Raw genomic sequence first — 25,966 nt, 5'->3', positions numbered from 1 at the left:
GCGGCGGAGAGCCGGAGCCCGGGCGGGGGAGGGAAGAGGAGGGAGGGGGGAGGAAAGAGGGGGGAGGAGGAGGGCCGGAGGAGGGCGCTTCTCCGTGACTCATTCTCAGCCCTGGAGTTGAAAAGCGGCTGACAGAGCAAAGAGCCTCCCCTACAGGGTCCTGGAAAGAGCTCCGGCGGCTAAGCCAGCCCGGCCGCCCGCTGCCCTCCTCCTCCTCCTCCTCCTCCTCTCCTCCGGCTCTCCGGCTCTCCCTTGCCGCCCCCGGAGCTCCGGGAGAGCGCGGCGCGCCAGGAGGGGCAGCGGCGGCTGGGCGCGGGGGGTTGAGGGGAGCCGCGCCCCGGAGGAGGCAGAGGCCTCGGGCGTTCTCCGTCCCTCGAGGCGGGCAGAATGAGGCTGAGAAGCGGCGGCAGCCGCCCGGGCCCCCGGCTCTGGGCCCCGCTTCTCCTGGGCTGTTTGCTCGGCAGCTGGGCGGCCGCTCAGGACCTCTCCCAGAACGCCGTCGCCTTCCAAGGTAAGTGCCCGGGCCGGCTGCGGAGGGTGCTTAGAGCTCCCGGCCCGGCCCTGCCTGCCGGAGGAGGACCTGAACCCAGCTCCCGGCTAGCGCTCTGCCTCGGAGCAATCCCGGGGAGGGAGGAGAGGCGGCGCGGGCTCCGAGCGCCAGCTCTGGCCCGCTGAGGAGCCACCGAGCCGGGCTTCTCTCCGGCCGCCCTCGCCACGTCTCCCCTCCGGCGGAGCTCCCTCTCCGGCCCCGCGGGCGGCCCGGCCAGCGCTGACCCGCCCTGCGCTCCTTCGCCCCAGACTGCCCGGTGGACCTCTTCTTCGTGCTGGACACGTCGGAGAGCGTGGCGCTGCGGCTCAAGCCCTACGGAAGCCTCGTGGACCAAGTGAAGGACTTCACCAACCAGTTCATCGACAACTTGGTGGACAGGTAAAGCCGCCCTTCGAAAGCCCCTCCGGCCTCGCTTTCCCCGTTTGTCGAGTGAAGGGGGGGAGGGGAGGGGAGGTCGCTGGAGCGGCCTCGGTGGTGGCCGGCTGACTCTCCGCCCCTCTGCCCGGCTCTCTGGTCCCCGGAGCCTTGACAGGGCCTGGGGGGGGGGGGCAGCTCAGGCCCCTGCCCGGCCTGGCTCTCGGGGCAGCGCTGTGCGGACGGGCGCCCAGAACATAGAGGGGGGGGGACATGCGGGAGGCCGCGGGCAGACAGCCCTGCAGTTCTCAGAGCCTCCTGAAGAGGGCAGCCCTTCTTTGGCAATGTGAGGCCGGCCGGCGGGCCAGCTGCCTCCTCTCTGCCTCCGGACGCTTCCCCATCTCGGGCGTCCATTCAATGTCCCGGCTGGAAGCAGAGTGGAGGGTGGGCTCGGACCTCGGGCCAAATCAGGCATGGCTTCTAGGGACGTGATGAGCCTGTCCGGGGTGCTTGGGGATGGGCACACTCCATCCCCCCACCCATCCCCCACCCATTCGGCTGGAGCCCTGGCTGAGCAGCTTACAGCCTTGGGGGTGGGCATTCCACCCACTCCCCGATTACTAGGACACCAGGCAGAGAACAGCCCCGCTGCCAGAGTGCTGCATGGAAGGGCAAAAGATGTGGGCTGGGAAGGCTTCCCTCTTGTCACTGTATGCCCGATGCCTGGCACGGTACCTGGCGCATCCCGGCTGCTCAAGAGATACTGGCTTTGGGCAAGTCACCCAAAGCCCCCGGGCCTCAGTTTCCCTCCTCGGTGAAGTGAGGGGAGTGGACTAGAGGACTCGGAGTTCCTGCTGCCACTCGAGCGAGGGTCCAGGAGCACAGCAGGGAGTGCTGGCAGGAGGGCCTGGGAGCCGAGCCGCACGGACGGCCTCTGAGAACCTGGCTCAGGGGCACATGGGCGTGGCCGGGGAAGCTCCTCCAGGTCGGGGTCCCGAGATCTCGAGCAGGAGTCGGTGACAAATGTAAGGAGGGGCCCCGCCTCATGGGACGGCCGATCTTTCCTGAGCTCGGCCAGAGGAAGCCGAGGCCTCGCAAAGGCCGGCAGGACGGGCAGCAGCCACTCGGGCCAGGCCCGGCTAAGCATGAAGGGAGGCCCAGAAGGGCATCTTGGAGAGGGTGAAGTTTTCCCTGAGACTTACAGGAAGCAGGAGAGTCAGAAGTCAGAGAGGAGGAGGGACCACAGAGTGATCCAGGCCTGGGGAGGCCGGAGAAAGTGCCCAGAGCGCAGGGGTGGAGGGTCTTGGGTGAGGGACAACCAGGGAGCCAGCATCCTGGATGGAAGGGCCAGTGGAGAGGGGTCTGGAAAGGTTAGAGGAGGCTGAGCTCTGAGGGGCTTTGAATGCCAAACCAGACTTTATTTTGAAGCAGAGGGACAGAGGGAGCAACTAGAGTTAGTCACAGAATGGCCAGATGCCTGGGCCCAGGGACCGAGGAAGCAGATGCTTTTGAGTTGAAGCTCTTCCATTCCCTTGCCACATGACCTTCCAAAAAGGCCCTCAAGCGGCCATAGCAGGCATGCAAGAGGCAGAAGAGGCCTTTGGGGTCCCTGAGCCCCTTCCCCTCCTTTTCGAGGTGAGGCCACTCAGCCTTGGAGAGCTGAGAGCTCCTGGCCAAAGTCTGGCCCATAGCGGGGGAGAGACAGTCCTGGGACCAGAATGTGCAGCTCCCGGGATCCAGCCCCAACTCTACCCTGCCCGTACTGAGTGGCTCGGAGAACCTCTCTGGAGGCTGCTATTGAAGACTGATCACGGGTGGCAGGCGTGGCAGGCAGAATAAAATAAGAAAGAAAACTTTCAGGTCAATATGGAACTCACGCCCATATTTACGTGGGGGCGAGCATGCCTAGATGCCTGCCTGTATACATGTTTGTTAAATCTATGAGGCCGGAATCAGCATGGAGGGCTTCCGGGGGGAGGCCTCTAAACGGACCCTTTGGGGAAAGGAGGACTATGCAGATACGAGGATCGAGATTCCAGGTCTACAGGGACGTGGCGGGCAGAAGGAAGGCGAGGCAGCGTAGGGTGAGGACAGATGGATAGAGGGCAGCCCAGGGGGTCTGGAATAGAGCGTTCGGCCATAAGGCTGAACCGGTGTCTTTGCCACCTTGGCCAATCCCACCTCTATGGTCAGTGTGAAGCCTCGGGGGAGAGATTTGGTTTCCAAGCCTCCAGCTGCCTTGTCAGGAGTTCTTTCCTGCTCCCAGACGTGCCTCCTCTCAGCCCATTTCCCACCGCCCTGAGCCACCACCATCTTCTCCCTCCTTTCCGAAGTCGGCTCTCCAGAAGGAAGCTGATACCGTCTTTGACGCTGGTGCGAATTTAGGTTCCTGCAGTCCTCCCGCTGCGGAGACTGGCGGTTTGGGCCTCGCCTCTCCCCGGGGATTGGAAGGCCTTGTAGCAGCCCACCTCGCCCCCATTAGAGGAGCCTGAGGCTGCAGGAGGTAGCTGCCGTCTCCCCCCTTCCTGATGCCTAAGGCCAGGCCCGACTTTCAGAGCCAGCGACGGGCCTCTCTCTGCCCTCCTCATTGGGCCGAGACTCCAGAGAAGGCCTAGAAGAGAATGGAAAGGCGCGCTGGGAAGCCCGGGGCTGGGGTGCGCCACTGAGGAGGGGCTTCCAGTTGGGGCCAGACGCCTGATCTGTTCGTCTCTCGGGTCTGCCCTGTGTCCTGCCAAGCCGGCGATGAGGCCGAGGCCTCTTCCCACCCGACTGCTTCGCTCAGGCGTTGAGTCTGGGTGCTCAGAACTGCCCCAGAGTACCCGGCTGCTTTGAGAGGGGAGGGAGGGGAGAGCGAGCGGGCCTGGCAGAGAGGAGAGGGCGTGGGCAGTGGGGGGGAGGGGTGGGCGGCTGGTCGACCGGGGCAGGGCGAGGAACAGCCAGCCGATGTGTCCGCTTGCCTTGCCAGGTACTATCGATGTGACCGGAATCTGGTGTGGAACGCAGGAGCTCTCCATTACAGCGACACTGTGGAGCTCATCCAGGGGCTGACCTCCATGCCCAGTGGCCGGGACACCCTGAAGGCCAATGTGAGGGGCGTGAAGTACATTGGCAAAGGCACCCACACCGACTGTGCCATCAAGAAGGGGATTGAGGAGCTGCTCGTCGGGTGAGTTGGGCCGAGGCCTGGGGAGGGCCTCGGGGGGGCTCTGGGCATCCTCTCCTGGCTCTGGCTGATGCCGAGTAAGAGGATCAAGTGGGCCGAGGCCTCGTGGACTGTTTGCCAGATGTCTGAGTTGCCCCAAGTCAGCTGGGGAGGCAGCCAGGACAACGGGATGGTTGCGGTCAGACTTAGTCTTTGCTGACGGGGCCCCGAGTGCTCCATACTGGCCGGGCCGTGCTCCCTCGCAGACTGGAGGGTACCGCGGGCTCCCAAAGACTGCTGCCGGGGTGGGGGAGGGAGGCGAGAGGACAAGCTCCCATGAGTCCTACCGAACCCCCAGGAACAATCCCCAGGGCCTGGGCATGGGCCGAGCCTAGTCTGCCTGATCCCGAGAGGCCTGCGAGCCCGCACGGTAGAGGCAACCACCGGGAGAGGGTCGTGGCATTGAGGCAGATGGAAAAGCTTGGAAAGCTCCCCAGATCTAGAGTCGGGGCACACACAGAGAATCCTGGGCAGGCCCCTCCTCCTCCCGGGGCCTCAGGCTCTTCACCTATAAACTGGGGACAGGAAGAGCCCTGACTCCCAAAGGTGGTGACGCCCATGAAGCGCCCTGTATGGGGGAGGCGGCGCTTCCCTCGGATTCCAGATTCGATCAGGCCGAGCTTGGTGCCTTCCAGACGGGCTAGTTGGGCTATTTCTGCCCCAGAGAAGGCCTATCATGCAGGGCAGGTTCAGAGGCAGAAGCAGGAAGGTGGAGGCTGGGACAAGCCTTGTTCCACGGAGGCCCAGCTAGTGTACCCACCCGCGTGTCCATCCCATCTGCCATGGCAGCACCCGCAGCCACAGGGCTGGGTGTAAGGAAGTCGGCCCTTGGAGCCTCTACCCTGTTTGCTCATCCTCTGGTCCCCGTGGCATGGCCGCGGGCTTGGGGGCAGCAGCTTGGCCGCCCAGGCCGGGGAGCCCTTGGGAAGCCCTCCCCGCTCCAAGGCCCCGGCAGTGGCGGCCTGTGGGGAGCTTTTGCCGTCGCTGCCCCGTGGCGGGCGCCTCCTTCCTCTGCCCCCCCCCGAGCAGGGCACCCTGTGCAGCCCGGCCTGACCGCGCGGGGCTGGACGAGCAGCCGCTCTCTGGGGCTGGTGGGGGGCTGCCAGTCCGGCTGCTCTCGTCACTGTGTCTCTGCCCCGTCCCAGGGGGTCCCACCTGAAGGAGAACAAGTACCTGATCGTGGTGACCGACGGGCACCCCCTGGAGGGCTACAAGGAGCCCTGCGGTGGCCTGGAAGACGCCGTCAATGAGGCCAAGCACCTGGGCATCAAGGTCTTCTCGGTGGCCATCACCCCGGATCACCTGGTAGGTCCTGGGCTGCCACTGCGGGGTGGGGGTGGGGCGGGGGCCCGAGGCACAGAGGCTGGGCTCCGGAACCAAGGCCTCGCCATGCCCTCGTCCCCGGCCTCTGGGACCCGTCTGGGGCCAACTAGCCTCTGCAGGCCCGTCCCCAATAAGGCCTCGGTGTCTTTGTTCCTGGAGGTTGGGGAAGAGGCTGGCTTAGGGGGTCTCCAGGGGCCCCCTTATCCCGTCACGCTCCCACGGGTGTCTCGTGGCCCATCCCCTGGCCTCTCCCAGGACCATGTCCTGAGTATCTCCCTGGGCTTCTGCCTGGGGAGGGAGGACCCGGCCAAAGGCTCTGGCCCTCCCTCAGCCCTCGGAGATCCCCTGGGAAGAACTTTGTGGGGCCAAAGACCCAGGCCAGGCCCTCTCCGTGCCCTCCCCACATCTGCCTCTGCCCGGGGATTCCACTTAGCCCGCCTGGGCCCTCCCCATCCTGCCATCCTGCCATCCTGCCGTCCCCTCTGAAAGAGGGCCGAGGATTCGCGTAGCAGAGGCTCGGACAAGACAAGAGAGCCTACGAGAAGGGGGTTGGGGGGCAGGCCGGGTTGGAGAGGGGGCCCCGAGGAAGGGAAGGCTCCATTTTGGTTACAGCCCAGCCTCAGAAGGCCCGGAGCTTGGGGGGCTCTCGGGGAGTGCCAAGAGGCCTCCTAGAGCACACTTGGGGTAGTGAGCTCCTCGTCACTGAAGGGCTTCGAGAAGAGCCTGGACAGGCACTCATTGACCCTGTTTAGTATGAAACAACTGGGTGGTACCTGAGGGAAGAGCCGGCCATGGAGGCTTCCAACCCAGCCTCAAAGCCCTGGGACCCTGGACAAGTCACCTGACCGCTTTCTGTCTGTCTGTCTACATTTCCTCCTCCCAGGAGGCGGTGAGGAGACTTGGGGGTCCTTCACACTTGGCAGCCCTTAAAGGCTTTATTGTTATGGTTATTCGCAGAGGTGCCATTTAAGGTCTGGCTTGGGCTTCTGTGGCCTGCTGATGCTTACCGCCTCTGAGCCCAAGGCTGAGAAAGAGGGACAAAGACATTCTTACCAGCTCTGGGGTCAGAGGATGAGGGTTCGAATCCAGTCTCTGATGTCACTCTTGGTGTGACCTCGGACGAGTCACCTAACCTCTCTTGCCTTGGTTTTCCCATCTGTAAAATGAAGGAATTAGAGGTCTCAGGACCCCGCCTTGTTGTCCATGACTAGCACCCATGACCCATGCACTAGGAGTCCCTGGGAAGAAGCGAATTAAAGAAATTGCGTTTGTTCAGCACTTACTCGAACCAAATGCCTGCCTCATGAGCCCCAGCCCAGGCAATGCTTCTGGCCCGAACCCACAGCCGTGTTCCCCACTTGGCTCAGGCCCTGGGGGAAGGGCTGGGATTCTCAGGAACGTGCCAACTTCTGAAAGGATGCGAGTGTCAGATCTGACACCGGGGTGCAGAGAGGCGGCCGTGGCCCAACCAGGTCACGGTTCCCATTGCTCCATGGAAGTATGCACATTCCCTCCACAGAACCAGCCGCCTTCATTGAGCAATCCATTCCCTTTGGCAGCCGGGAGAGGGGCTGGAGCCATGAGGGTCATTTGGGGATTGAATTCTCCCTCCCTTAGCAAGTCCCTCCATTTGTTTTCAGAGCAGAGGCTTAGAAAACGGGCACATTTGGCAAATGGAGGTCAATAGATTTCCCCGAGACCTAGAGGGGGCCTCACCTCCCTGTCGAAGCAGTCGCTTGGGCCCCGTGCCGGGGAAAGGCACCTTCTCAGAAGCAGAAGCGTGGCCGGCCCGTTGGCTGAAGCAGGGTGGAGGTGGGGGGATCAAATGAGAAATTCGGCCTGGGCAGAAATGCCCATCTCACCCACTGCGCACACGTCTCCTCGCCAGCCTCTATTCCGATTTTGTGGCCCCGAGCAGAAAAGAGAAATGGGACAGACAAGAGGGAAGAGGAAGAAAGGGAGGAAGGGGCAGAAGGCCAAGGGGGCTCCCCCTGTATTTAGCAGCTCTTGGCCAAGAGGGTCTGCACCCCCAGTGAGGCGAGAGACAGCCCAGAGAGCACCATCTCCCTTGGCTTCCTCGCTCCATTCTGGGCCAAATGGACAAAGGAAGAGCTAGCCATCCGTGGCTCAAGGGCCATCCGTGACTCAAGGGCCATCCGTGGCTCAAGGGCCATCCGTGGCTCAAGGGCCATCTGTGGCTCAAGGGCCATCCGTGGCTCAAGGGCCATCCGTGGCTCAAGGGCCATCCGTGACTCAAGGGCCATCCGTGGCTCAAGGGCCATCCGTGGCTCAAGGGCCATCCGTGGCTCAAGGGCCATCCGTGGCTCAAGGGCCATCCGTGGCTCAAGGGCCATCCGTGGCTCAAGGGCCATCCGTGGCTCAAGGGCCATCCGTGGCTCAAGGGCCATCCGTGGCTCAAGGGCCATCCGTGGCTCAAGGGCCATCCGTGGCTCAAGGGCCATCCGTGGCTCAAGGGCCATCCGTGGCTCAAGGGCCATCCGTGGCTCAAGGGCCATCCGTGGCTCAAGGGCCATCCGTGGCTCAAGGGCCATCCGTGGCTCAAGGGCCATCCGTGGCTCAAGGGCCATCCGTGGCTCAAGGGTCATCCGTGGCTCAAGGGCCATCCGTGGCTCAAGGGTCATCCGTGGCTCAAGGGCCGTCGGTGGCTCACTCGCTCCCCATCTTTCTCGATCGCAGGAGCCACGGCTGAGCATCATTGCCACGGACCACACGTACAGGCGGAACTTTACCGCGGCTGACTGGGATCTCAACCGTGACTCCACAGAGCTGATCAAGGAGACCATCGACACCATCATCAAGATGATTGTGAGTGGACTGTCCAGTTCGCCTTCGCTGGCCCCGGAGCCTCAGACCCGAGACTCCACGGCCTTCGCCTGGTGCTAGACCAGCCATTAACCCACTTTTCCTTTTCCTTTTTCAGAAAGACAACGTGGAACAAGTGGTGAGTCTCCATTCCCAACCTCCCCACGCCCTGACGTCCCTCCCCAGCACCTACAGCTGCTGTCAGAGCAGGCAGGGGGGCCGGTCAAGGCGGGATGGCCCCGTGGCACACACGGCCTGCTCAGGACTGTTCGGGGACGTGGGGCGCTTTCTAGCCTTCGTTTCTAACTCTTTGGATTTGTCCTTCTCTTCTTCCAGTGCTGCTCTTTCGAGTGCCAGGTAAGCGGGACGCCGTCGGTGCCCCTTCAGAGCGTTCCCGGGAGCTGTGGGCTTCCTTTTTGGTGAGTAGGCCCGACGCTGAGCGGCACCTCTCTCTGTTCGATTTCCAGCCTGCCCGAGGCCCTCCTGGACAGCGGGGTGATCCTGGCCACGAGGTGAGGAGGGGAGCCCAGGCTGCCCATCTCCACCCTGGGAATTCCGGCTGGGAGAGAGGCCACTCAGAATGGGATTAGGTTATTCAGCGTGACCCCAGATGACAGCATAAGGCATCCTGGGGGGGGCCAAAGAGATTCCCGCTTCCCCACAGTGAGCACTGTCCCAAGGGGAATGGGGACGCCGCCCCAAAAGGGAGTGAGTTCCCTGTTACTGGAGGTCTCCGAGCAGCCCCTGGATGGCCGCCTCCTGAGGATATTGTCAGCAGGCTCCTTGTTCAGGCCTCGGTTGGATCGGACCCTCTGAGGCCCTTCTGCCCGAGACCCTTGGATTCTGGAAGGCTTCTGGGCCTCTTGACTCCTTGGTTGGAGAGCAGAGGCAAGAGGGCTCTCCAGCAGAACCCTTTATCACCTAGTTATCGGGTAGTTAGGACGAGTGAGGCAAAGGGGACAAACGAGATGAAGCCCCTACTGCGTGTGTGACCGCGGCCAAGTCCCTGCCCCCAACAGGCCTCAGTTTCTTCACCTGTAAACTGGGGGAGTGGGATGAGCCAGCTTCTAAAGTCCCTTCCAGCTCCTCGCCTCCAATCTGGACCCGGGGATCTCCTGGTTTCCTGGGCCTCCCACACAGCAGGGGCTTCTGGACCAGAGCTCCAGGAAGGCGATAAGCCACAAGCATGGCGCGTGCAGACCCTTCTAGCTCACGCGGGCACTGTGAGGTGTGGGGTGGGCAGCCAGCCTTCAGCATCAGCCAGGACAGCGAGGGAAGGCCGTCCGCTCTAGAGGAGATGAGCCCTCTGAAGCGTGGAATCCAAGGGGAGAGCCGCTCGTTTGGGGGCTGTTCTGGGCCGGCTCCTGATGGGTCACTCGAAGCCTTGTCTCATCGCCACTCACGTTTTACGTTCCAGGGAGAAAGAGGAAAGCCCGGTCTTCCTGGAGAGAAGGGCGAAGCTGGGGAGCCCGTAAGTATCCAGAGGTTCTGACGGGGGGCTCTGGGAGCAAATGGCCACCACCTCTGCCGCCCCAGTGGGAGGAGAGGAGGGCATGTCCTTTCCCCTCAGTGGGCCTCAGTTTCTTCACCTACAAAATAACACAGTTGGACCAAATGACCCCAAGAGCCAGGATCTAATGTGACATCGAAGGGCCCTCCCAGCTTCGAATCTCTGGTCCTTTGAGGCTGCGAGAGGCATCATGGCACAATAGATAGATTTGAAATTGGGAAGATCTGGGTTCAAATCCCGACTCAGATACCCACCAGCCATGTGATCACGGACAAAACTTACCCTCTCGATAAAACTATAGGACTTATATCGTGAGGTTTAAACAAGATCACGTAGGCTAAGCTGTCGGCCAAACTCCACACCCTAAAGAAATAGCGGGCCTTCTCAATGTCACTCTTCTTTGATTTTGTGATTCCTTTGGGAAGCGACAGAGCCTGGCCACTGGGAAGGTCCCTGTTCTCCAAGACCAGGTTTTCCCAGAAAGATGGGTCACGGGGGCACAGGACGCCGTGTAAGCAATGGATGATATACGAGATGATAGACTGATTCTGAGGCCCAGAAAGAAGTAGAGCCAATCCTTTCCTTTGGATCCGGGTCGGGACTGCACCATCTCACTCTGCCCGAGGGCCAGAGGATCCTTGAGAAAAAGGAAAAGAAAAAGCCCAGCCCCTGTTGGGAAAGGAGCACCCAGGCCGAAAGCCCAACACCCACATTCTAGGCTTTGCGAGTTGGTGGACAACCTGTGCTTGATTCGAGACCAGTATGGGGCCTTTGGCAGCAGTAAATGCAAGCCTCGTCCTTTGCCTTTAGCAGGACTAGTCTGGGCCCCGTCACCATCCCAATGGCCATTGTGAAGCTCCGTGCTAGGCACCCTGGAAAGGCGAATCCTACCTATAACAAAAAGGAGCTGGTGACATGTAGTGACGATGGCAGAAGTCTCAATTAGTCTCAAGCCAAAGAACTGACAGCCAGTGTTAGGGACCCTCCGGCTTGGAACCACTTAGCTGGGCAGTCGTTGTTGCCATGAGAGGAGCATGATAGGGAGAGAAAGAGAAATGGCAGGCAGAAGCAATCATGCCAAGCTCCAGAGTCCCCTCCCATTCAGGATTTTTTCCACACCGCAGGAGGAGTTCACCCCTGGACTAGGAGTGGGAGGTGAAGGCAGGACATTGGGCAGCTTAAGAATGCCAGTGACCATAAGACCTTGTCACCGTGCCAAGCCCCATAGAGCTAACCTTCCCCAAAGGTGGTGTGCTCTGACTCAGCCTCTCCCACCGGGGGATGGATGGCTCTTGGAAGTCAAAGTTGAAAGTGCCCCACCAATAAGCAGGGTCAGCATTACAGAGAACTCTTTACCAAGCAGGTGGTTCGTGGGCAGGAGAAGGGGAGGTTTTGTCTTCCCCTTTTTCATTTGGAAGCCTGTCTATTTATCCGAGGGGTGTAGTTTCCACATATTTTTCTGGATACGAAGTCATTTCTGCTCTTTCCACTCACCCAAATCTCACGATGATCCTTTCTGTAGTTCTGTCTTGGAATTCTCTCCCTCCTCCCTCAGAAACCACAATATTTAACCTGTATGCCCAAAGTAGCATCTCCCCACCCTTCCCGTTACTCTGTCCCAGAGCAGCAACAGAGGCTTCCCTTCTCCTGTGGAGCACACTGTCCCACTAACCAAGTGCCCAGAGCTTGTAGAAATAGGGTTTAAAAAATATGACAAGTTGACCTGAGACCCAAACCAGGGAAGGATAAAGCAAAGAAAGAAAAACAAAGGCAAATATCATTAATAATATTGATTCCAAATTTTAATTAAAAACCCAAAATTAACCAGAACTCTTTGTTAATGTATCGTTATCATTGTCGTTTTCTCTTTGTGTTGGCATAGAATAATAGCACCAGATTACCAAAGAACCAGGACAGTTTTCCTCTGCTTGCTAAGGCAGGAATGGAAACTGTTCCTTTTAGAACAATTTTCTACCCAGCTGTTGAAGCAAGATTAGCCCTCAGGCCACAGATTAAAGTCATCTCATTCATTAAAATGAAGTAGTTTAAATATTAGTATTCAATCTTACTTTTAATTAATTTAATGAATACTATTTGAGTAACAAGTATTAGTTGAGGTTTGACTCTCCTGGTATTCCTTCGGCCTTACTAGGCAGTAATCGCCCCTGCATTGAGTCAGATGTCATTCTCTTTCTCTTGGGCTAATTCATTAGGTCAAGAGCCTCCCAGGGTTCCAGGAAACCTGGGTCTTAAGCTAGTGCCAAGAGAAAGATGCTCCCTCTCCAGGATTCGACATAGGAAACTTGCCAGAGGCTCTTCCGTGGGACATTCATACTCTGTGTCATGTTCTCTCTCTCCTAGGGAAGGCAAGGTGATCTCGGACCCGTGGGTTACCAAGGAATGAAGGTATGTGGGCCTCTCCTTCCTCAGAAGCCACCCTTTCTTCGGCATGATTGTGTTTACATCCCTGGCACTGAAATGGCCATTGACTCCTCTTTTCATTTTGATCGCTAGGGAGAAAAAGGGACTCGGGGAGAAAAGGTAAGCGTTGGACCCTCCCTCTCGGCAGGGCCCCGGACCTGGGTCAGCCCCAGGCCCTTAAGCCCAGCCCTTTCGGTCTCTGGCCATCGCCCTAGAGCCCCATCATGGCTTAGTAGGCCACACGCGAGCCTGCTGGACCAGCCCCCTTAACGCTAAACCGAGGCCAGATTAAAGCGCACTGAGGCTCACCACCCCTCAAGCCCTCCAGGACTAAGTAGAAGCAGCTCCCTTCTGAGGAGGGGAACGAGGGGAAGGCGGGGGGTGAACCTGCAGACACTTTGCTTTTCCCTCCTTTTCCTGCGTCCTCCTTCCTTTCGTCCCCATGGAGGTTGGAGCTGGGATGTTTCCCAAATGTGTACCTATCAGAAACCCCAGCATGAGCTACCAAGGAGTGCAGGGCATCGACCTGCTGCTCCCCCCGGAGGGGCATCCTGCCTCTCTCAGATGGTGAATTGGGGTGCAGAGGTCCCAGGTTCGAATCTTGCCAAGAGGCGGGGGCCATGCTTGTCACCCCAGGGGAGCTGTCAGCCCCTTCAGAATCGTGGAGGGTCTTGTCTTGCAGCTGTCCTCAATCCTCTTCCTCTCTGTGTTCTCAGGGCTCCCGAGGACCCAAGGGCTACAAGGTCAGTACTCCGGGGTGCGTGGCCACTCTGTTCTGCCCATGCATGACTGCGCCATTTGGCGACTGCATTCTGTCCCTTTTCTGTTACAGGGTGAAAAGGGCAAGCGAGGCATCGACGGGATCGATGGGCAGAAGGTCAGTCTCTCGGGGGGCCGCGGGCACGCATGCTCTGGGGCTGTCCAGGACGGGGAGGGGCTCACTGGCAGAAAGTGCTCTAGCCTGGCTCGCGGGGCAGGTGGTTTGTGAGCTGCGACCAACAGCAGGAATAGCCGGCTCTTTGCTTCAGGAGCTCCCGGGTGGGCCGAGCTTGTGCCCAAAGGGGTCTGGCCTCACTCCCGAGGGGGCCCTCCCATGGGATCACTTGGTGGCCCTTCTTGGGGGGTGCCCGGCCGTCTCAGGAGTTTCTCTCTCACTCTCTCTTCACAGGGCGAAAGCGGATATCCCGGCTTGCCAGGCTGCAAGGGCTCCCCGGGGTTCGATGTGAGTCTTCCCCCGCTCCGGCTGACCACTCAAGTACAGAGATCAGGGGACGATGGGGCTTAGAGCAGAAGACTTGGGCCCGCGTCGAGTCCTCCCAGGGGGAGGCGTCTAGTCTGGCCCAGGGAGGGGGGGGGGGGCTCGCCCCTGCTCACCGTCCGGCCCCAGGAGGTTTTCAGAGGGAGGACGACTCCAGGCGCTGGGCTTCTTTCCCAGGACTTGGGCCCAAAGTCACCATCTCGGGGTGGGGCCGGGGGCTCTCCGAGCCAGCGTGTGTGGGGGGTGGGCGGTTTAGGGGGAAGGAAGCCCCCGTGCCCTCGGCAGCCTTTCTGGCCATGCTCTGGGTCCGCCCTTGGTTGTCAGTGGCCCCGGCAGAGGTGAGAGCCGTAGGAAGCCCGGCAGTCCTCGTGAGGCCCACCCAAAGGCCGCTGGCTCCTCCGCTGAGGGGGCCGGCCGGGTCTGCTCTGTGCCCATCGTTGTCCAGGCCTTCCGGCCTCCCGGGAAGTGGAGGGTTCACGGCAGAGGGATGGCCGGGGCTTTGTCTGCTGGGCCGGAGGCTCGCGTGACGTGGTTTTAAATGGAGCTTAACCGCGCTTCCCCGTGGGGCGGCCAGCGTCAACCCACGCAGCCGAAGTCTCCAGGAAACTCCACGCCGCGGCGGACCCTCTTAGTTCCCAACCCTTAGAGAGAAGCCGCCGCCAACACCAAGTAGCCAGAGGCCCTCGGGCAGTCCTTCCTGGAGCCTCCGTTTCCTCATCCACAAGATGGGGTTAAACACGCCTACCTGTCGCAGGGCAAAGTGGCCCCACGTGCCGAGAGCTGGCCCTTCCCGGGGTGACTCCGGCACCTCACTTGCTCTCCAATGAGCAGTGTAGAGGATGTGGAGATGATTCAGACTGTAGGCTTGAACCCCTGTCCATCGCGGCGCTCCCTCGCTTCTAGGACCCAAGTAGCCCCCGAAAGGTCCAGATGGGGAGATCTCCTCGGGGAATCGGGGATCAGGGGGGGTCTCAGCGAGAAGGGGGCCCCGGGCAGATCCTAGAAAGGAGCAAAGGAAGCCCAGAGGCCAAGGCCAAGGTGGTAGATGAAGGCCATGGCCAGGGAAGGATGGAGGGGCCACTAGCCTGTCCAAAGGCAGGGAGGTGGTAGACGAAGGCCGTGGGACCGTTTCATTGGTAAGACGAGTGAGCCAAGTGGGGAAATCTGAAATCATCCCAGAAAGAGCGTCCGGAGGCCACCCGGCCAGTCGACCAGGAGGATTGTGGGAGATGACAAGGCCGTGTCCTTTTTGCAGGGAGCAGAAGGACCTCCAGGGCCCAAGGGAGACCCAGGCTCTTTTGGACCAAAAGGAGAAAAGGTAAGCCGTGGCTTTGGCCTGGCCCCGGCTCTTCGGGCCCTTCATCCCCATCGGAAACAAGGCTGTGCAGCACTCTAGGCACCAGGCGTGAAATGTCTGAAAAACATGTGCAGTGCATGCGTGTGCGCACACACACACACACACACACACACACACACACACACACACACTGGGCTTTATTAAGATGGCCACACTTCGGCCCAAGTGAAAGTCCTCTGGCTAGGCGTGAAGGGAGAGAGAGGCCAGGCGGCCGGCTGAGAGCGGGCTCCGAGGAGCCTGGGGGGACGCCAGGGAGGCGCGAGGAGCTTCCCGATCTGGGGGGCTCCTCGCGCTGCTGCCAGAGGCACGGGCAGACCCGGTGAGGCTCCGCGGTCTTTTCCCAGGGTGCCCCCGGAGAGGACGGAGAACCTGGAAGGCCAGGAAACACGGGGCTCCCGGGAGAGGAGGTAAGTGCCGGGCCCAGCCCGAGGCCCCGGGGATGGTTCTGAACGACCAGTCGGGGCACCGTCCCGACCGTCCGCGTCTGTCTTTGTCCTAGGGTCAGCCGGGAGAGCCGGGCCCCGCCGGAGAGAAAGGAGAGCAGGGCGACGAGGTGAGTGAGCGGCCTCTCCGGCCTCTGGCTCTGTGTGGGGAGGCCGAGCGGCCGGGCCGCGTCTCCAACGAACACCTTCTCTTCTGTCTCGTCTTAGGGCAATCCTGGACCCGACGGCCCCCCTGGAGAAAGGGTGAGCCCAATTCCTCGTGTGGGCCCCCACGCTTAGGCCAGAGGCCCCTCGTCCCGGGGCCGGGCGCCGTCTGGGCTGTTCGCCCTGGCAGGAGGCTCCAAGTCCTCCACGGGGTCCGAGGAGCGCCCCGAAGAGAAAGCTCAGCCCGGGGCTCCTCGGCCGGCCCGGCTGCCTTCCCGGCGGGCTGGCCTGGGGTGGTGCGGCTGCCGCCCGGCAGGCAGACCGGAAGCCAAGTAGGGCCAGGCAGGACCTAGTTGGGAAAGGAAGCAGGCAGGGGCCTAGGCACGGGCGCCAGGTTGGGAGGTGCATCTTCATCACTTTGCCTCTTTTCCACAGGGCGGCCCCGGGGAACGCGGACCTCGAGGAACCCCTGGAGTTCGGGGGCCCAGAGGAGAGCCGGTAACTCACGCCGCACATCGTTTGCTCCCCATTTGGGGCCGCCGTAGCGCCGGGGGTGGGGTGGGGGGGCTGGTGGAGGGGCGCCGTCAGGCTTCCCTTAAAACCGAGAAGCGCCAACCCAGGATCCACAGCAAAGCGATAGCAAGAGGTGGCCGCCCTGTGCCCACGCGCTGTGCTGAGAGCTGAGGGCCTGCCCTCGGGGAGCCTGGGAGGGAAGGAAGGGGGTCAGACGTGGGCACCCGTGCCTAGACGAGCGCCGAGAATGGGCCGAGCGATTCACCAGAAGAGCTCTCCATCAGGGGCCGGGAGAGAAAGCCAAAGGCACGGAAGCCTGCTAGGAAGAGCTCCCCAGTTCTCCTGGTGGGGAGGAGAGAAAGCAGCCATCAATGGACGGCTTCTCAGCCTTGGGAAGCCCCCCGAGCCCTGGGCATTCCCTGGCACGCGTTGTCGATGGCGCGAGCCGGAGCCCGGAAGAGCCACCCGTAGTTCCCGTGAGGAGTAGAGGGTGTGGTGGGACGAGGGCCGTCACCCACCGTCTCCCCGCTCAGAGGGCCCGGAGAGGCAGCAGGAAAGTATTCCATGGGTCTGGCGGGCGGCTGACTCACCGCTGGGCCCACAGACGTGGCCAAAGTCAATATGGCCCTCAGGTGTGGCTGGTGGCAAGGCCAGGCGGCTGGCCGTGGAGGCTGGAAAATGTGGCCGGACGCTCGCCTGAGGGGTAGAAAGAGGGAGTCGGAGCAGCCGTCACCACCCGCCGCCGCCTTTTCCACTCACCCCTGCCGGCCCGTCCGATGACTAAAGGGGCGGCTTTGCAGCCAACACGGTTTCATTCATAAAGATGCCCGCAGAGAAGCCTGAGGGGACGCCCAGCCACCCACCCTGGACTGAGAAGGGAATCAAGGCAGTGGAAGGGTCCCGGCCAGCAGGCCAGGAATAAGGGCTTCCTGCCCTCGGAGGACACGCAGAATCCCTGGTCCTCAACCAGGCTCAGAACTCGACGGGATCCTCTCCTGATCAGGGAAGACGTCAGCGGTGGCCCTGACCAGGGTCCCGACCATCTCCCGGGACGCCGTCTTGTCACCCATTCCAGAAATGACCATAGCTGTGGCACCCGGCGCATTCCTATCGAGCTTGGGGACTACTAGAACCCTGGGCTCTTTTTCTGAGGACCGTGGCCAGGCTAGATCTCCTCCATCCTGTGCTTCTGCCGTTGGCCATTTGTAAGCCTCTCGGCTTCTCCCCAGAGCTCCAGTGCCGGCTGGACTCTCGGGTCTTCGGTCTGTGGTGTTGGCGGTCCTCTCTGGCTTTGCATCTCCCCAGGATCTTCCCTGCTATCTTCTGGGAGATCCGGGGCGTGTCGAGTCCAGCGGACGGGCTCAGAGGAAGGCCACGCCGCTTCTGCCAGGCCTCGTGTCTTTGGGACGCCCATTTCAACTCTCCATCAGTCGAGCCCTTATTAGCGCTTACAATGTGCCCATCACGGTGGGGAGGGCTGGAGAAAGGCTCTGCCCCACCCGCTCGCCGGCCTTCACACCTCTAGTTCCGTCCTACACGGTGGAGGGGGCCCGAGGGCGAGACTTGGGGCGCCCGGAGAGGCCGCCAGAGGTTCAGAAGGAGGTTGGGATCCGGGAGATGGGAATGACGGGAGGAAAGGGGTTCCCGTGTCGAGGAGGGGGGCGATGCCGAGTCCCTGTGAAGACGGGACCTGGGCCCGGCAACCACTGACTGACCAGTCCAAGTGAGGGTCTGTCCTTGGGCTGAGAGAGGAGCTGGACGTGGTGGGAGATGGTGGGTTTCCCAGAAGCTCATCTGCTCGAATTTGGCCATCTGGAGAATGCCTCTGCTCACCGGGAGGGAAGCCGCCCCCTCCGGGAGGCCTGGCGGCCATGGGACGAAGCAGGAAAAGGTCGAACGGGGGAGCGAGCAGAGCAGAACGTGGGTGAGCCGGGCAGAATGGGTTTGGCCTCATCCAAGCTTCTTTTTCTCCTTCCAGGGGGAGCAGGGGCCCCAAGGTGACCAAGGCCGAGAAGGACCTGTCGGAGTCCCCGGAGACCCAGTAAGACCCGACCCCTCTCTCCTCCTCCGTCTCGATGTTCCCCGGGGCCTGGGGTGGGCAAGACAGGCCCAAGGCTTGGCCTACAGCTCCCGGGCCCTCGTCCTCTCTGCTCTGCGCCGCCCCCCATGTTTCCTCCTCTCCTCGTCCCTCCCGGATGTGGGGGGCCCTAGGGAGGCGCCCCCTCTCGGCTGGGCCTCCCACGAGCAGCCATGAGAACATATCCGTGGGGGGGTTCGCTCCTGGGCCTCCCAGGCCGAAGTGGAGGCCGGAGGGCCCACAGATGTGGAAAGCTAAATATTTGGGAAGAGCCAGCCAAGCGGGGACGTTGTGGGGGCTCGGGAGGGACTCCGTTTGGTAGCGTGCGTGGCCTTTCCATTTCCTGTTTGGCGAGGCAGGCTCCGGCCAGAAGGCTGGGGAGACGAGGCGGGGCACGCGGGGGCTGGGACATTGGTTTGGTCCACACGGGAGAGCCCTGCCCTACCAGACGTCCCTCCTCCAGGGCCTCCACTTTACCTCGAGTCTCTTCTGCTGCCCGGTTAAGTGGCGGGCAGTAGGTTGGACTTGGGGCCGTGAAGCCCTGAGTTCAAGTCCTACATCAGACACTGACTAGCTGGGCCTCCCTCTCCGCCCCTGTAAAATGGCAGACTTGGACCTCATTTTCTCTGAAGGCCGTTGGCTCCGACCCCTTCGTTTAGAGAGGAGAAAAGGGAGGCCCAGAGAAGGAGGGCCGTAGCGGGGGACGGTCCTGGGTTCTGAGCGATCAAAGGGAGCCGGGCTATGGGGACGCCGAGGCCTGGCGGCCATCTGCAGGGGCGGGAGGGCGGTGACAGGCAGCTCCGGGGCCCTGACTGCCAAGCAGCTGGCCCGCTTCTTTGAACTTGGCCTTCAGGAGCGGGTGGAAGCTGCAGGTATTGGTTCTGGCTCCCTGCAGGGTAGATGAAGGCAGACGGAGGCTTCCCTAGAGAAGGTCCGAGGGCGATGGGCCTGCAGAGCTTCCCGGACCCGCCCAAATAGCTCGGCGGGCAGCTGAAAGCTGGCCCAGTTCATGGACGTCTCGGGTGGGATTCGGAGAGTGCCGGGGCCCTCGCTGTCTCCCTCTCTTAGCCTGGGCCCGGCACCCATTGTCTCCCTCTGGCTCAGGCCGTCCAGTGAGCCCAAAGGAGCCGAGACTCCAATTACCTTCAAGCCTGAAGGGGGGAGGAAGTTAGATCCAGGGCACAGGTAGGGTCGGGCCTGGAGCCAAGAGAGGAGACGCCTTGGTGGTCACAGGCACCCCCAGAAGTCAGAGGGGACTAGGCCCTCGTAGGCCCTTGTAGGCCCTCGTAGACCCTTGTAGGCCCTATTGACCCTCATAGACCCATGTAGGCCCTCGTAGGCCCTCATAGGCCCTCGTAGGCCCTCGTAGACCCATGTAGGCCCTTGTAGACCCTTGTAGGCCCTCTTAGGCCCAGTGGGATCCCCAATGCCTCCTCCCTGATGGAGGTTCGGGAAGCCTCCATGCGAGGCCTTGCCACGTAGGGCCTCCACAGAGCCCGTCTCCTCATCCATAAAAGGAGGAGAGCGTCTGCCCTGACACCCCGTAGGGTGACTGGGAGGATCCAAGGAGGACACCACAAAGCTAAAAATGTCCATTAAGAGGCGGCGCCAGGCCTCTGGCTAATGGCTGTCTGGGGACTTCCCAGAATCTCGGGGGCAGAAGAGACTTTGGGCCCACGGATTGAACCTGCGCCGAGTAGGAGTCCCCCCACAGGATACTTGGCCAGCTGTTCCCCGGCCTCTGTAGGGAGACCTCCGGCGAGGGGCCGCCCCCTCCCGAGGCCGGACAGGACATGGACATCCAGAAATGGGTCTCGGCTCTCCACAGCTCTGCCTCGTTTTCCCTGGTTCTTCCCTCTAAGGCCGGTAGAGTTGGGCGAGTCCTCCTCCTTCTGGACAGGCCTCAAACCCTTGGAGGCAGCCGCAGGGCCCTCCCTCAGTCTTCCTCACTCCGTCCCTCGGAGGCATATCCCCAGGCCTTTGGCGCCTTCTTCCTCAGCCTGCTCTCAGGACATGTCCGGCTTGCCCACTCCTAAAGGAGGTCCGAGCTGAGCCCAGACTTCCCAGGGCAATGAGAGGCGTTTGTTGCGGAATGCTGGCTCCTCGCCTTCCCTGCTTGGGCAGACCATTTCTTCCTCTGGGCACTGAAAGAATTCTCCGGCCCTTCTCCCAGCCCAGGAGCCCTCACGGCCAAGCCTTGGCTGCCTTCTTCCTCTTCCTCCCTTCCCTGGTGCCGCTGAGGGCCGTCCCCCCTCCCTCGGGCCCCCAACCTCGGGGCTGCCTCACCTTCTCTCTCGCACTCACCCCACATACTTCGCAGCCCCTCCCCCTTTGGGCTTGTTCTCCTTGGCCAGGGCTCCAGGCCTTCCCTCGATCCGCTGCCAGAGCAAGTTTCCCAAGACCATCCCTGGCCTCTGGGGTTTCCGCTCTGCCCAGCAGCCTGAGCTGAGGGGCTCCTTTACCCCAAACTGGCTGCCTGAGCAGACGTGGCCTCAGGGATACGAGTGCGCCCAATCCTGGGGCCGGGGGGGCCGGTGTCCCCGAGTCTTCAGGCCCAGCCGGGGCCCACCTTCTCATTCTGACTTAAAGCAAATTCGCAGAGCCACCTTGGCTGCTCTCGGCATCCGCCCCCGACAAAAGCAGGAGCAGGAAAGAGGCCAAGAGAAGCTCCCGTCCCAAGAGGAAAAGGGGAGAACAGGGAAAGCGGGGAGCAAAGGGACCCGTCGCAGGGTGCCAGCCTCGTGCAGGAAGGGTGCCTTCTGCCCCGGGCTTGCCTTTGCTTCCCCTTTGCAGACCTCTTGCTGATAACGTGCTCAGAGAGTCTCCCTCGGCGATATCCCCAGGGCAGCCCCCGCTTCCTTGGCCACTCTGGGCATCATGGGAAACTCCTGGGATGCTGCCCGTGTTTACTCTTGGCCTCCTCCTGGCCAGGGCCCTTTCCCGACCTAGGAGGCCCCCTCAGATGGGAGGTTGTTTGCCTTCCTCTCAGCAACCAGCCTTGCTTCGGAAGACAAATCCTAGCACCCCAAAGCTTTCAGGCCCGAGTAGGTTGGCCCTGCGGGTCCCTCGGCCTCTTCGACCTTGCAGTCTCGGGGCCCCTCCCGCTCCCCATCCTCCAGCGGGTACCCGCTCTGGCACAGTTCATTCTTAGGAGATTCCCAGGCCCCAAACCCATCTTTTCATGTTGCCAAACAAGGCTTGCCCCTCCCCCAGGGCACCCCTTCTTTTATCTGGACACACTGCGCCGTCCTCCCTGAGACTTCTCTTGGCCAACTTAAATATCCCTTCCTTCTTGGCCTCGCATTCCCCCCGCGTCCTGGTTGCCTTTCCCTGGGCACACTCTTGGGTAACCAAGAAGAAGTCATGTTCATCTCCCTGTGCCTCAGTTTCCTCTTCAGTAAACTAAGGGGATTAAACCAGACGGCCGCTGAGTTTCCCTCCAGCTCAAGATCTCGATGGGATGGAGAGGGCAGGGCGGGAAGCGGCCACAGGCCCAGGCCCAGCTCATTTCATTCGAAGCTCGGATCACAGAATGTCAGTGTTAGAAGGACCGTAAGTCCATTGACGGACGGAGCCTCCATTCCAGGAGGTCCTCCTCTCAGCGACCTCCACAGGCAGCCCATTCATAAAGCACTCATCGGGCCCAAAGGTGCTTGACAGGCATTATTTCTTCTGTGCTTTCCAACAGCCCTGTTAGGTCAGAGCTATTATCGGTCCCATTTTGCAGATGAGGAAACGGAGGCAGGGCATGAACTCAGGCCTCTGAGCCTCCACATCTTTTCACGACCCCACACTGCCTCCTCATCCAAGATAACTTCCTGTTGGGGAACCCAAGTGGGTGAAAGCCCCAGAGCCTAGCTTTGGGCAGGGCAGCTGCCAGGCCAGGGCCCCTCTGCCAGTCCAGCGTTCCCATCTTCTTGATCTTAGGAGCTCCAACTTCCTCCCTGCCAAAGCCTTCTCTTGGCATGCATTCAGAGCCTACTGACCGGATGGCCGGATGGCACCTCCAGGGCAAGGCACTGGCTCTGAGCTTCGGTCCCTGACCAGTACCGGGCGCTTCCAGGTCAGAGCTCCATGGTCAGCCCTGCTTAATGGAACAGACAGGGATGGAGACTTTGATGGCTCTAGAGAGGAGGAATCAGGAGGAACTTGAACCCACAGCCTTTGACTCCAGAAGGGCTCCCACCAGGATGCCAGTAGAGGCCATGTTGGGCTCTCCAGGGAAGGCAGGGAGCTCCCCTCTTTCTTGCCCCAAGTGTCCTATGGGCCACGTATGCCACAGGTCCTCCGGGATGGCCCGACTGCCTCGTAGCCCCACCAGAAACCCCTGCAGGCCCCGGAAGGCAGTCCCGTGGCCAGGGAGACCCGAAGGACTCCAGGCCCTCCGAGGGCCTTTCCACGGCCCGCCACGCTCCCAAAGCCACGAGCAGAAAACGGTTCTCCCAGAGACGGTGACTCGTGGGCTCGGGGCACCTCCCGGGCGAGACGCGAGACGCTACGGCTGAGACTCACCACGTTCTCTTCTCCTCCCAGGGCGAGGCTGGGCCCGTCGGACCAAAGGGTTACCGAGGAGACGAGGGCCCTCCGGGAAGCGAGGTGAGCGTCTGGGGAGGGTGTCGGGGACGTGGGCCGGCTCCCGGCCGATCCCTCGTTCTCCACGGGGGCGCAGGCGAAGCCCCCCAGCCGGACGGCACGAGCTTGGACGGGGAGGTCACCCACCCTTCCGAATGCCCCTTTCTGGCGGCCGCGCGGAGGGAGATCTTTCCCAGTAAGGCGGGCTTTTGCACCGGGCCTTCTCCTCTCCCCGAACCTTCTGCTCCACGCACCCCCCAGAAGAGCTCTTTCCCCGGGATGCCTGGATCTCCCCCCCCCCTTCGCCAGCCTCCCCTCATGTGCCTGGAAGACACGGCTCCGAGCTCCGGCGAGATGTTCTCACCCTTGCTCGCTCTTCTCTGGCTTTATTCTGAGCAGAATCCCAACTGGGGGACCCCCAACCCCGAGAGGGTCTCTAGCGCCCCTGACACCATTCTTCCTTTTTCTCCTTTGCAGGGTCCTAGAGGACCTGCAGGCCTCACGGGCCCCCCAGGAGATCCTGGTTTGATGGGGGAAAGGGTGAGTGAACTCAGCAGTTACTAAGGGCTGGCTGGACACCAGGCCGGGGAAGTCGCTGCCTCCGCTTTGCCTGGACGAGGGCTGGGGAAGGGGCCCCCCCGGAAAGGAGAAGAGGCGGCACCTCCTCCTCCCTCCCTAGTCCCGCCTCCCCGGCTCCCAGCAGTCCACGCTTCCATATTTGGGGCAAAAGACAAGGAGATCAGTTGGTTAAGACACGCAGGAAGGACCATTGGCTGGAAGTCCAGCTGCCTGGGTTCTCATCCCAACAGAGCCACGAGTTTGCTCCGTGGCCTGACCCCACGTGGCCTTCGTGTCTCAATCTGTGACCGGCCGGTCCTTCTGCTTCTGCCACTGACCTCAAAGGCGGCCCACCAGACACAAACTCTGTTATGTTCCATGGTGGCCTCCGCCTGCCCTCGAGCCAACCCTCCCTTCCCTAAGCCTGGGCAGACGGGCTGGCAGCTCTCCTCCCCCCCAAATGTCAGGCAGCCTCCAGTGCAGACAAAGCACAAGTGATGAGGGAAGCCCCAACGGCTGCCTCTGACGAGGGGCCTCGGGAGCCCCCTGACTTGGCGGCAGACGGGAAGGGGAGCTCAGAGAGGATGCCAGAGAGCCGGGCGGGGGGCACCTCGCAGAGGGCCGGGTGGAGGAGGGAACCCCGACCACCAGGAGGGGCTGCAGAGAGGGTCAGGTGAGAGGCGGGGCTCGTTCTCGGCCATCCTTTGGGTGTCTTTGTTCTCCTTTCTAGGGCGAAGATGGGCCCCCCGGGAACGGAACAGACGGCTTCCCAGGCTTCCCGGTGAGTGTCGTCCCCCTCCCCACGCCTGCTCGGTGACCCGGGCGAGTCCTCGCTTCTCGGAGGAGGTGGCGCCCGCCTCCCGTTCCTTCAGGAAGCGTCCGTCTCCCAGCCTGGCTAAACGTTTCCTCTCCCTCTTCTTTCTCGCAGGGATATCCAGGGAGCCGGGGCCCTCCTGGCGTAAACGTGAGTACTGCCCGCCCTCGTGTCGGTCCCCGTAAAGGTCCTGCCCTGGACCCCTTCCGGGACTTTGGCCACGGCCCCCTGGCAGGGCTGGCGTTGGAGCCCCCGTCTCTGCCCCCCCCCCAGTCCTGCCCTCCGAGAGGCTCGTCCTGTTGGCACGAGGTCGGCAGAAGGCGGGGGCTCGAGTGTCCGGGCTCCGGGAGCTCGGCCCGCTTCCCCTGCACGCTGGCCCTTCCTCGTCCCGTCCCAGACGGCGGCTGGCGGGGCTCGTGCTGGCCCACACGCTGGGCTGCGGGGCTTCCGCCTTCCCCGAGCTGCTTCCTGCTCTGGCGGGGGGCTCGGCCCCCCGGAGTCCCAGGGATCCCGAGGGCCCCGGCCACCATTAACGGTAGCCTCTTCTCTCCACGCACAGGGCAGTAAAGGCTATCCCGGCGTCAAGGGAGACGAAGGAGAGGCCGGCGACCCCGGGGAGGACGTAAGTGACGGCCGGGCCGCGGCAGCCCCTCTGGCCCCAGAGGGTGTCCCGGCACGTTTGGGACCCCAAAGATTACCCAAAGATAAATGCTGGCCGTCCCCAGGGCCTGAACGCTCACATCCTGCAGTCCGTCCTGTCACGGCCCACCCACGGAGCCAGGCAGTCCCTTTCTCGAGGTGCGGATGCTGGGATGACGCCGAGGCCTCCCCTGCGGGGGCTTCACTGCCTCCAGCGACCCAAAGAGCAGCCTGCCTGCCCCTTCTCTTCCGGAGCTCCTCTGCTCTGTGTCCCCCCATCGACCTGGGGCTTCTCACTAGGTGCCGGGACACCACCAGGGCTGTCCATCTCTCTGGGGACCCCCCACACCACACACACATTTTCTGTGGGAGCGTCCCGCTGCCTATCTCTGTCCTATCGGACCTCGGTGGCACCTTCTCCTTTGGCCCATGAGCCACCACTGGTACTGCGCCAGTAGTGCCACCGGCCTTCCCGTGGCTGCTTGGGGCACCCCTCCATGGGTCCTAGAGAGAGCCCAGCGCCCTCGAGGTGAGGGCTAGAGGGGGGATCCTCCTCCTCCATTACAAATCACTGTAGAGGGTCCATTAGGAAAGGGCCCCTTTTTCCCGGCCCCACACGAAAGCCATTCTTGGGGGAGGGACTGGCCATCCCAGAAGGGCCACCTTCTCGACACAAACGCTTTCTTCCAGAACAACGACATTTCGCCACCAGGAATGAAAGGAGCCAAAGGATACCGAGGCTCGGAAGGCCCCGCGGTAAGCGCCGTCCGTGCATGGGGAGCACACCCAGAAAGCGCAGAGGGGGAGAGGGCAGACAGGAAGGGCCTCGGGGGATCCTCGGCCTCTTTTCTTCTGCTTCCTGGCAGCCCATAAGGGGCCCTCCCTTGGCTTCCAGGCCAACTCCAAACAGACTTGCTCTGACTCCTGGCCTTGGAGCCAGACAGTGTCTGGAAGACCCTTGCCAGCTAAGACAGTGGCGCGAGATCGAGGAGGGCCACGCGAACTTTCTGTGACTTGTCTGACGTGGCTCAGGCAGCAGATGGACGGCTTGTCTCTTTGGCATGAATACTGGGACAGAGTGTATAGGCAGCAGAGGCTGCACGCTAGGAGCCAGGCTATAGGATTGTCTCCTGGCTGCCTGCTCTTAAGGTTGCAGTGGTGGCCGAGATGGAGGAAGCTGACCGAAGGAAGGTAGAACTCTAAGGGACGGGAATGGGAAGCAGCTGCCCGTGAGAGGCGAAAAGTCTGAGGGAGACGATTGGCCACAACTGCCACGTCCTTTAAGTGACTGGGACTGGGTGGACTAGTGGAGAGAGCATGAGGCAGGAAGGAAGGGAGGAAGGAAGGAAGGAAGGAAGGAAGGAAGGAAGGAAGGAAGGAAGGAAGGAAGGAAGGAAGAGAAAAATAG

At 61.8% G+C, this 25,966-nt stretch overlaps 1 protein-coding gene across 1 annotated transcript in view; it reads left to right on the top strand.

Annotated features, from left to right (window-relative positions):
- The first annotated feature begins 165 nt into the window (after positions 1 to 165).
- Positions 166 to 25,966, top strand: part of COL6A1 (collagen type VI alpha 1 chain) — a 36,138-nt gene continuing 10,337 nt past the window's right edge. Inside the window, exons 1-26 of the mRNA XM_044673403.1 lie at positions 166 to 511; positions 799 to 928; positions 3,870 to 4,070; positions 5,252 to 5,411; positions 8,127 to 8,255; positions 8,371 to 8,391; positions 8,589 to 8,609; positions 8,720 to 8,764; positions 9,670 to 9,723; positions 12,124 to 12,168; positions 12,277 to 12,303; positions 12,900 to 12,926; positions 13,016 to 13,060; positions 13,352 to 13,405; positions 14,697 to 14,759; positions 15,143 to 15,205; positions 15,298 to 15,351; positions 15,449 to 15,484; positions 15,821 to 15,883; positions 17,877 to 17,939; positions 22,509 to 22,571; positions 23,025 to 23,087; positions 23,836 to 23,886; positions 24,034 to 24,069; positions 24,479 to 24,541; positions 25,249 to 25,314. Of these exons, the coding sequence (XP_044529338.1) occupies positions 388 to 511; positions 799 to 928; positions 3,870 to 4,070; positions 5,252 to 5,411; positions 8,127 to 8,255; positions 8,371 to 8,391; positions 8,589 to 8,609; positions 8,720 to 8,764; positions 9,670 to 9,723; positions 12,124 to 12,168; positions 12,277 to 12,303; positions 12,900 to 12,926; positions 13,016 to 13,060; positions 13,352 to 13,405; positions 14,697 to 14,759; positions 15,143 to 15,205; positions 15,298 to 15,351; positions 15,449 to 15,484; positions 15,821 to 15,883; positions 17,877 to 17,939; positions 22,509 to 22,571; positions 23,025 to 23,087; positions 23,836 to 23,886; positions 24,034 to 24,069; positions 24,479 to 24,541; positions 25,249 to 25,314 (1,767 nt within the window). The 5' untranslated portion in view covers positions 166 to 387. The remainder of the gene's footprint in view (positions 512 to 798; positions 929 to 3,869; positions 4,071 to 5,251; positions 5,412 to 8,126; positions 8,256 to 8,370; positions 8,392 to 8,588; positions 8,610 to 8,719; positions 8,765 to 9,669; positions 9,724 to 12,123; positions 12,169 to 12,276; positions 12,304 to 12,899; positions 12,927 to 13,015; positions 13,061 to 13,351; positions 13,406 to 14,696; positions 14,760 to 15,142; positions 15,206 to 15,297; positions 15,352 to 15,448; positions 15,485 to 15,820; positions 15,884 to 17,876; positions 17,940 to 22,508; positions 22,572 to 23,024; positions 23,088 to 23,835; positions 23,887 to 24,033; positions 24,070 to 24,478; positions 24,542 to 25,248; positions 25,315 to 25,966) is intronic.

This window comes from Gracilinanus agilis, chromosome 4, assembly GCF_016433145.1.
Source record: "Gracilinanus agilis isolate LMUSP501 chromosome 4, AgileGrace, whole genome shotgun sequence".
Taxonomy (NCBI): domain Eukaryota; kingdom Metazoa; phylum Chordata; class Mammalia; order Didelphimorphia; family Didelphidae; genus Gracilinanus; species Gracilinanus agilis.
This window is presented reverse-complemented; position numbering and strand designations above follow the sequence as displayed.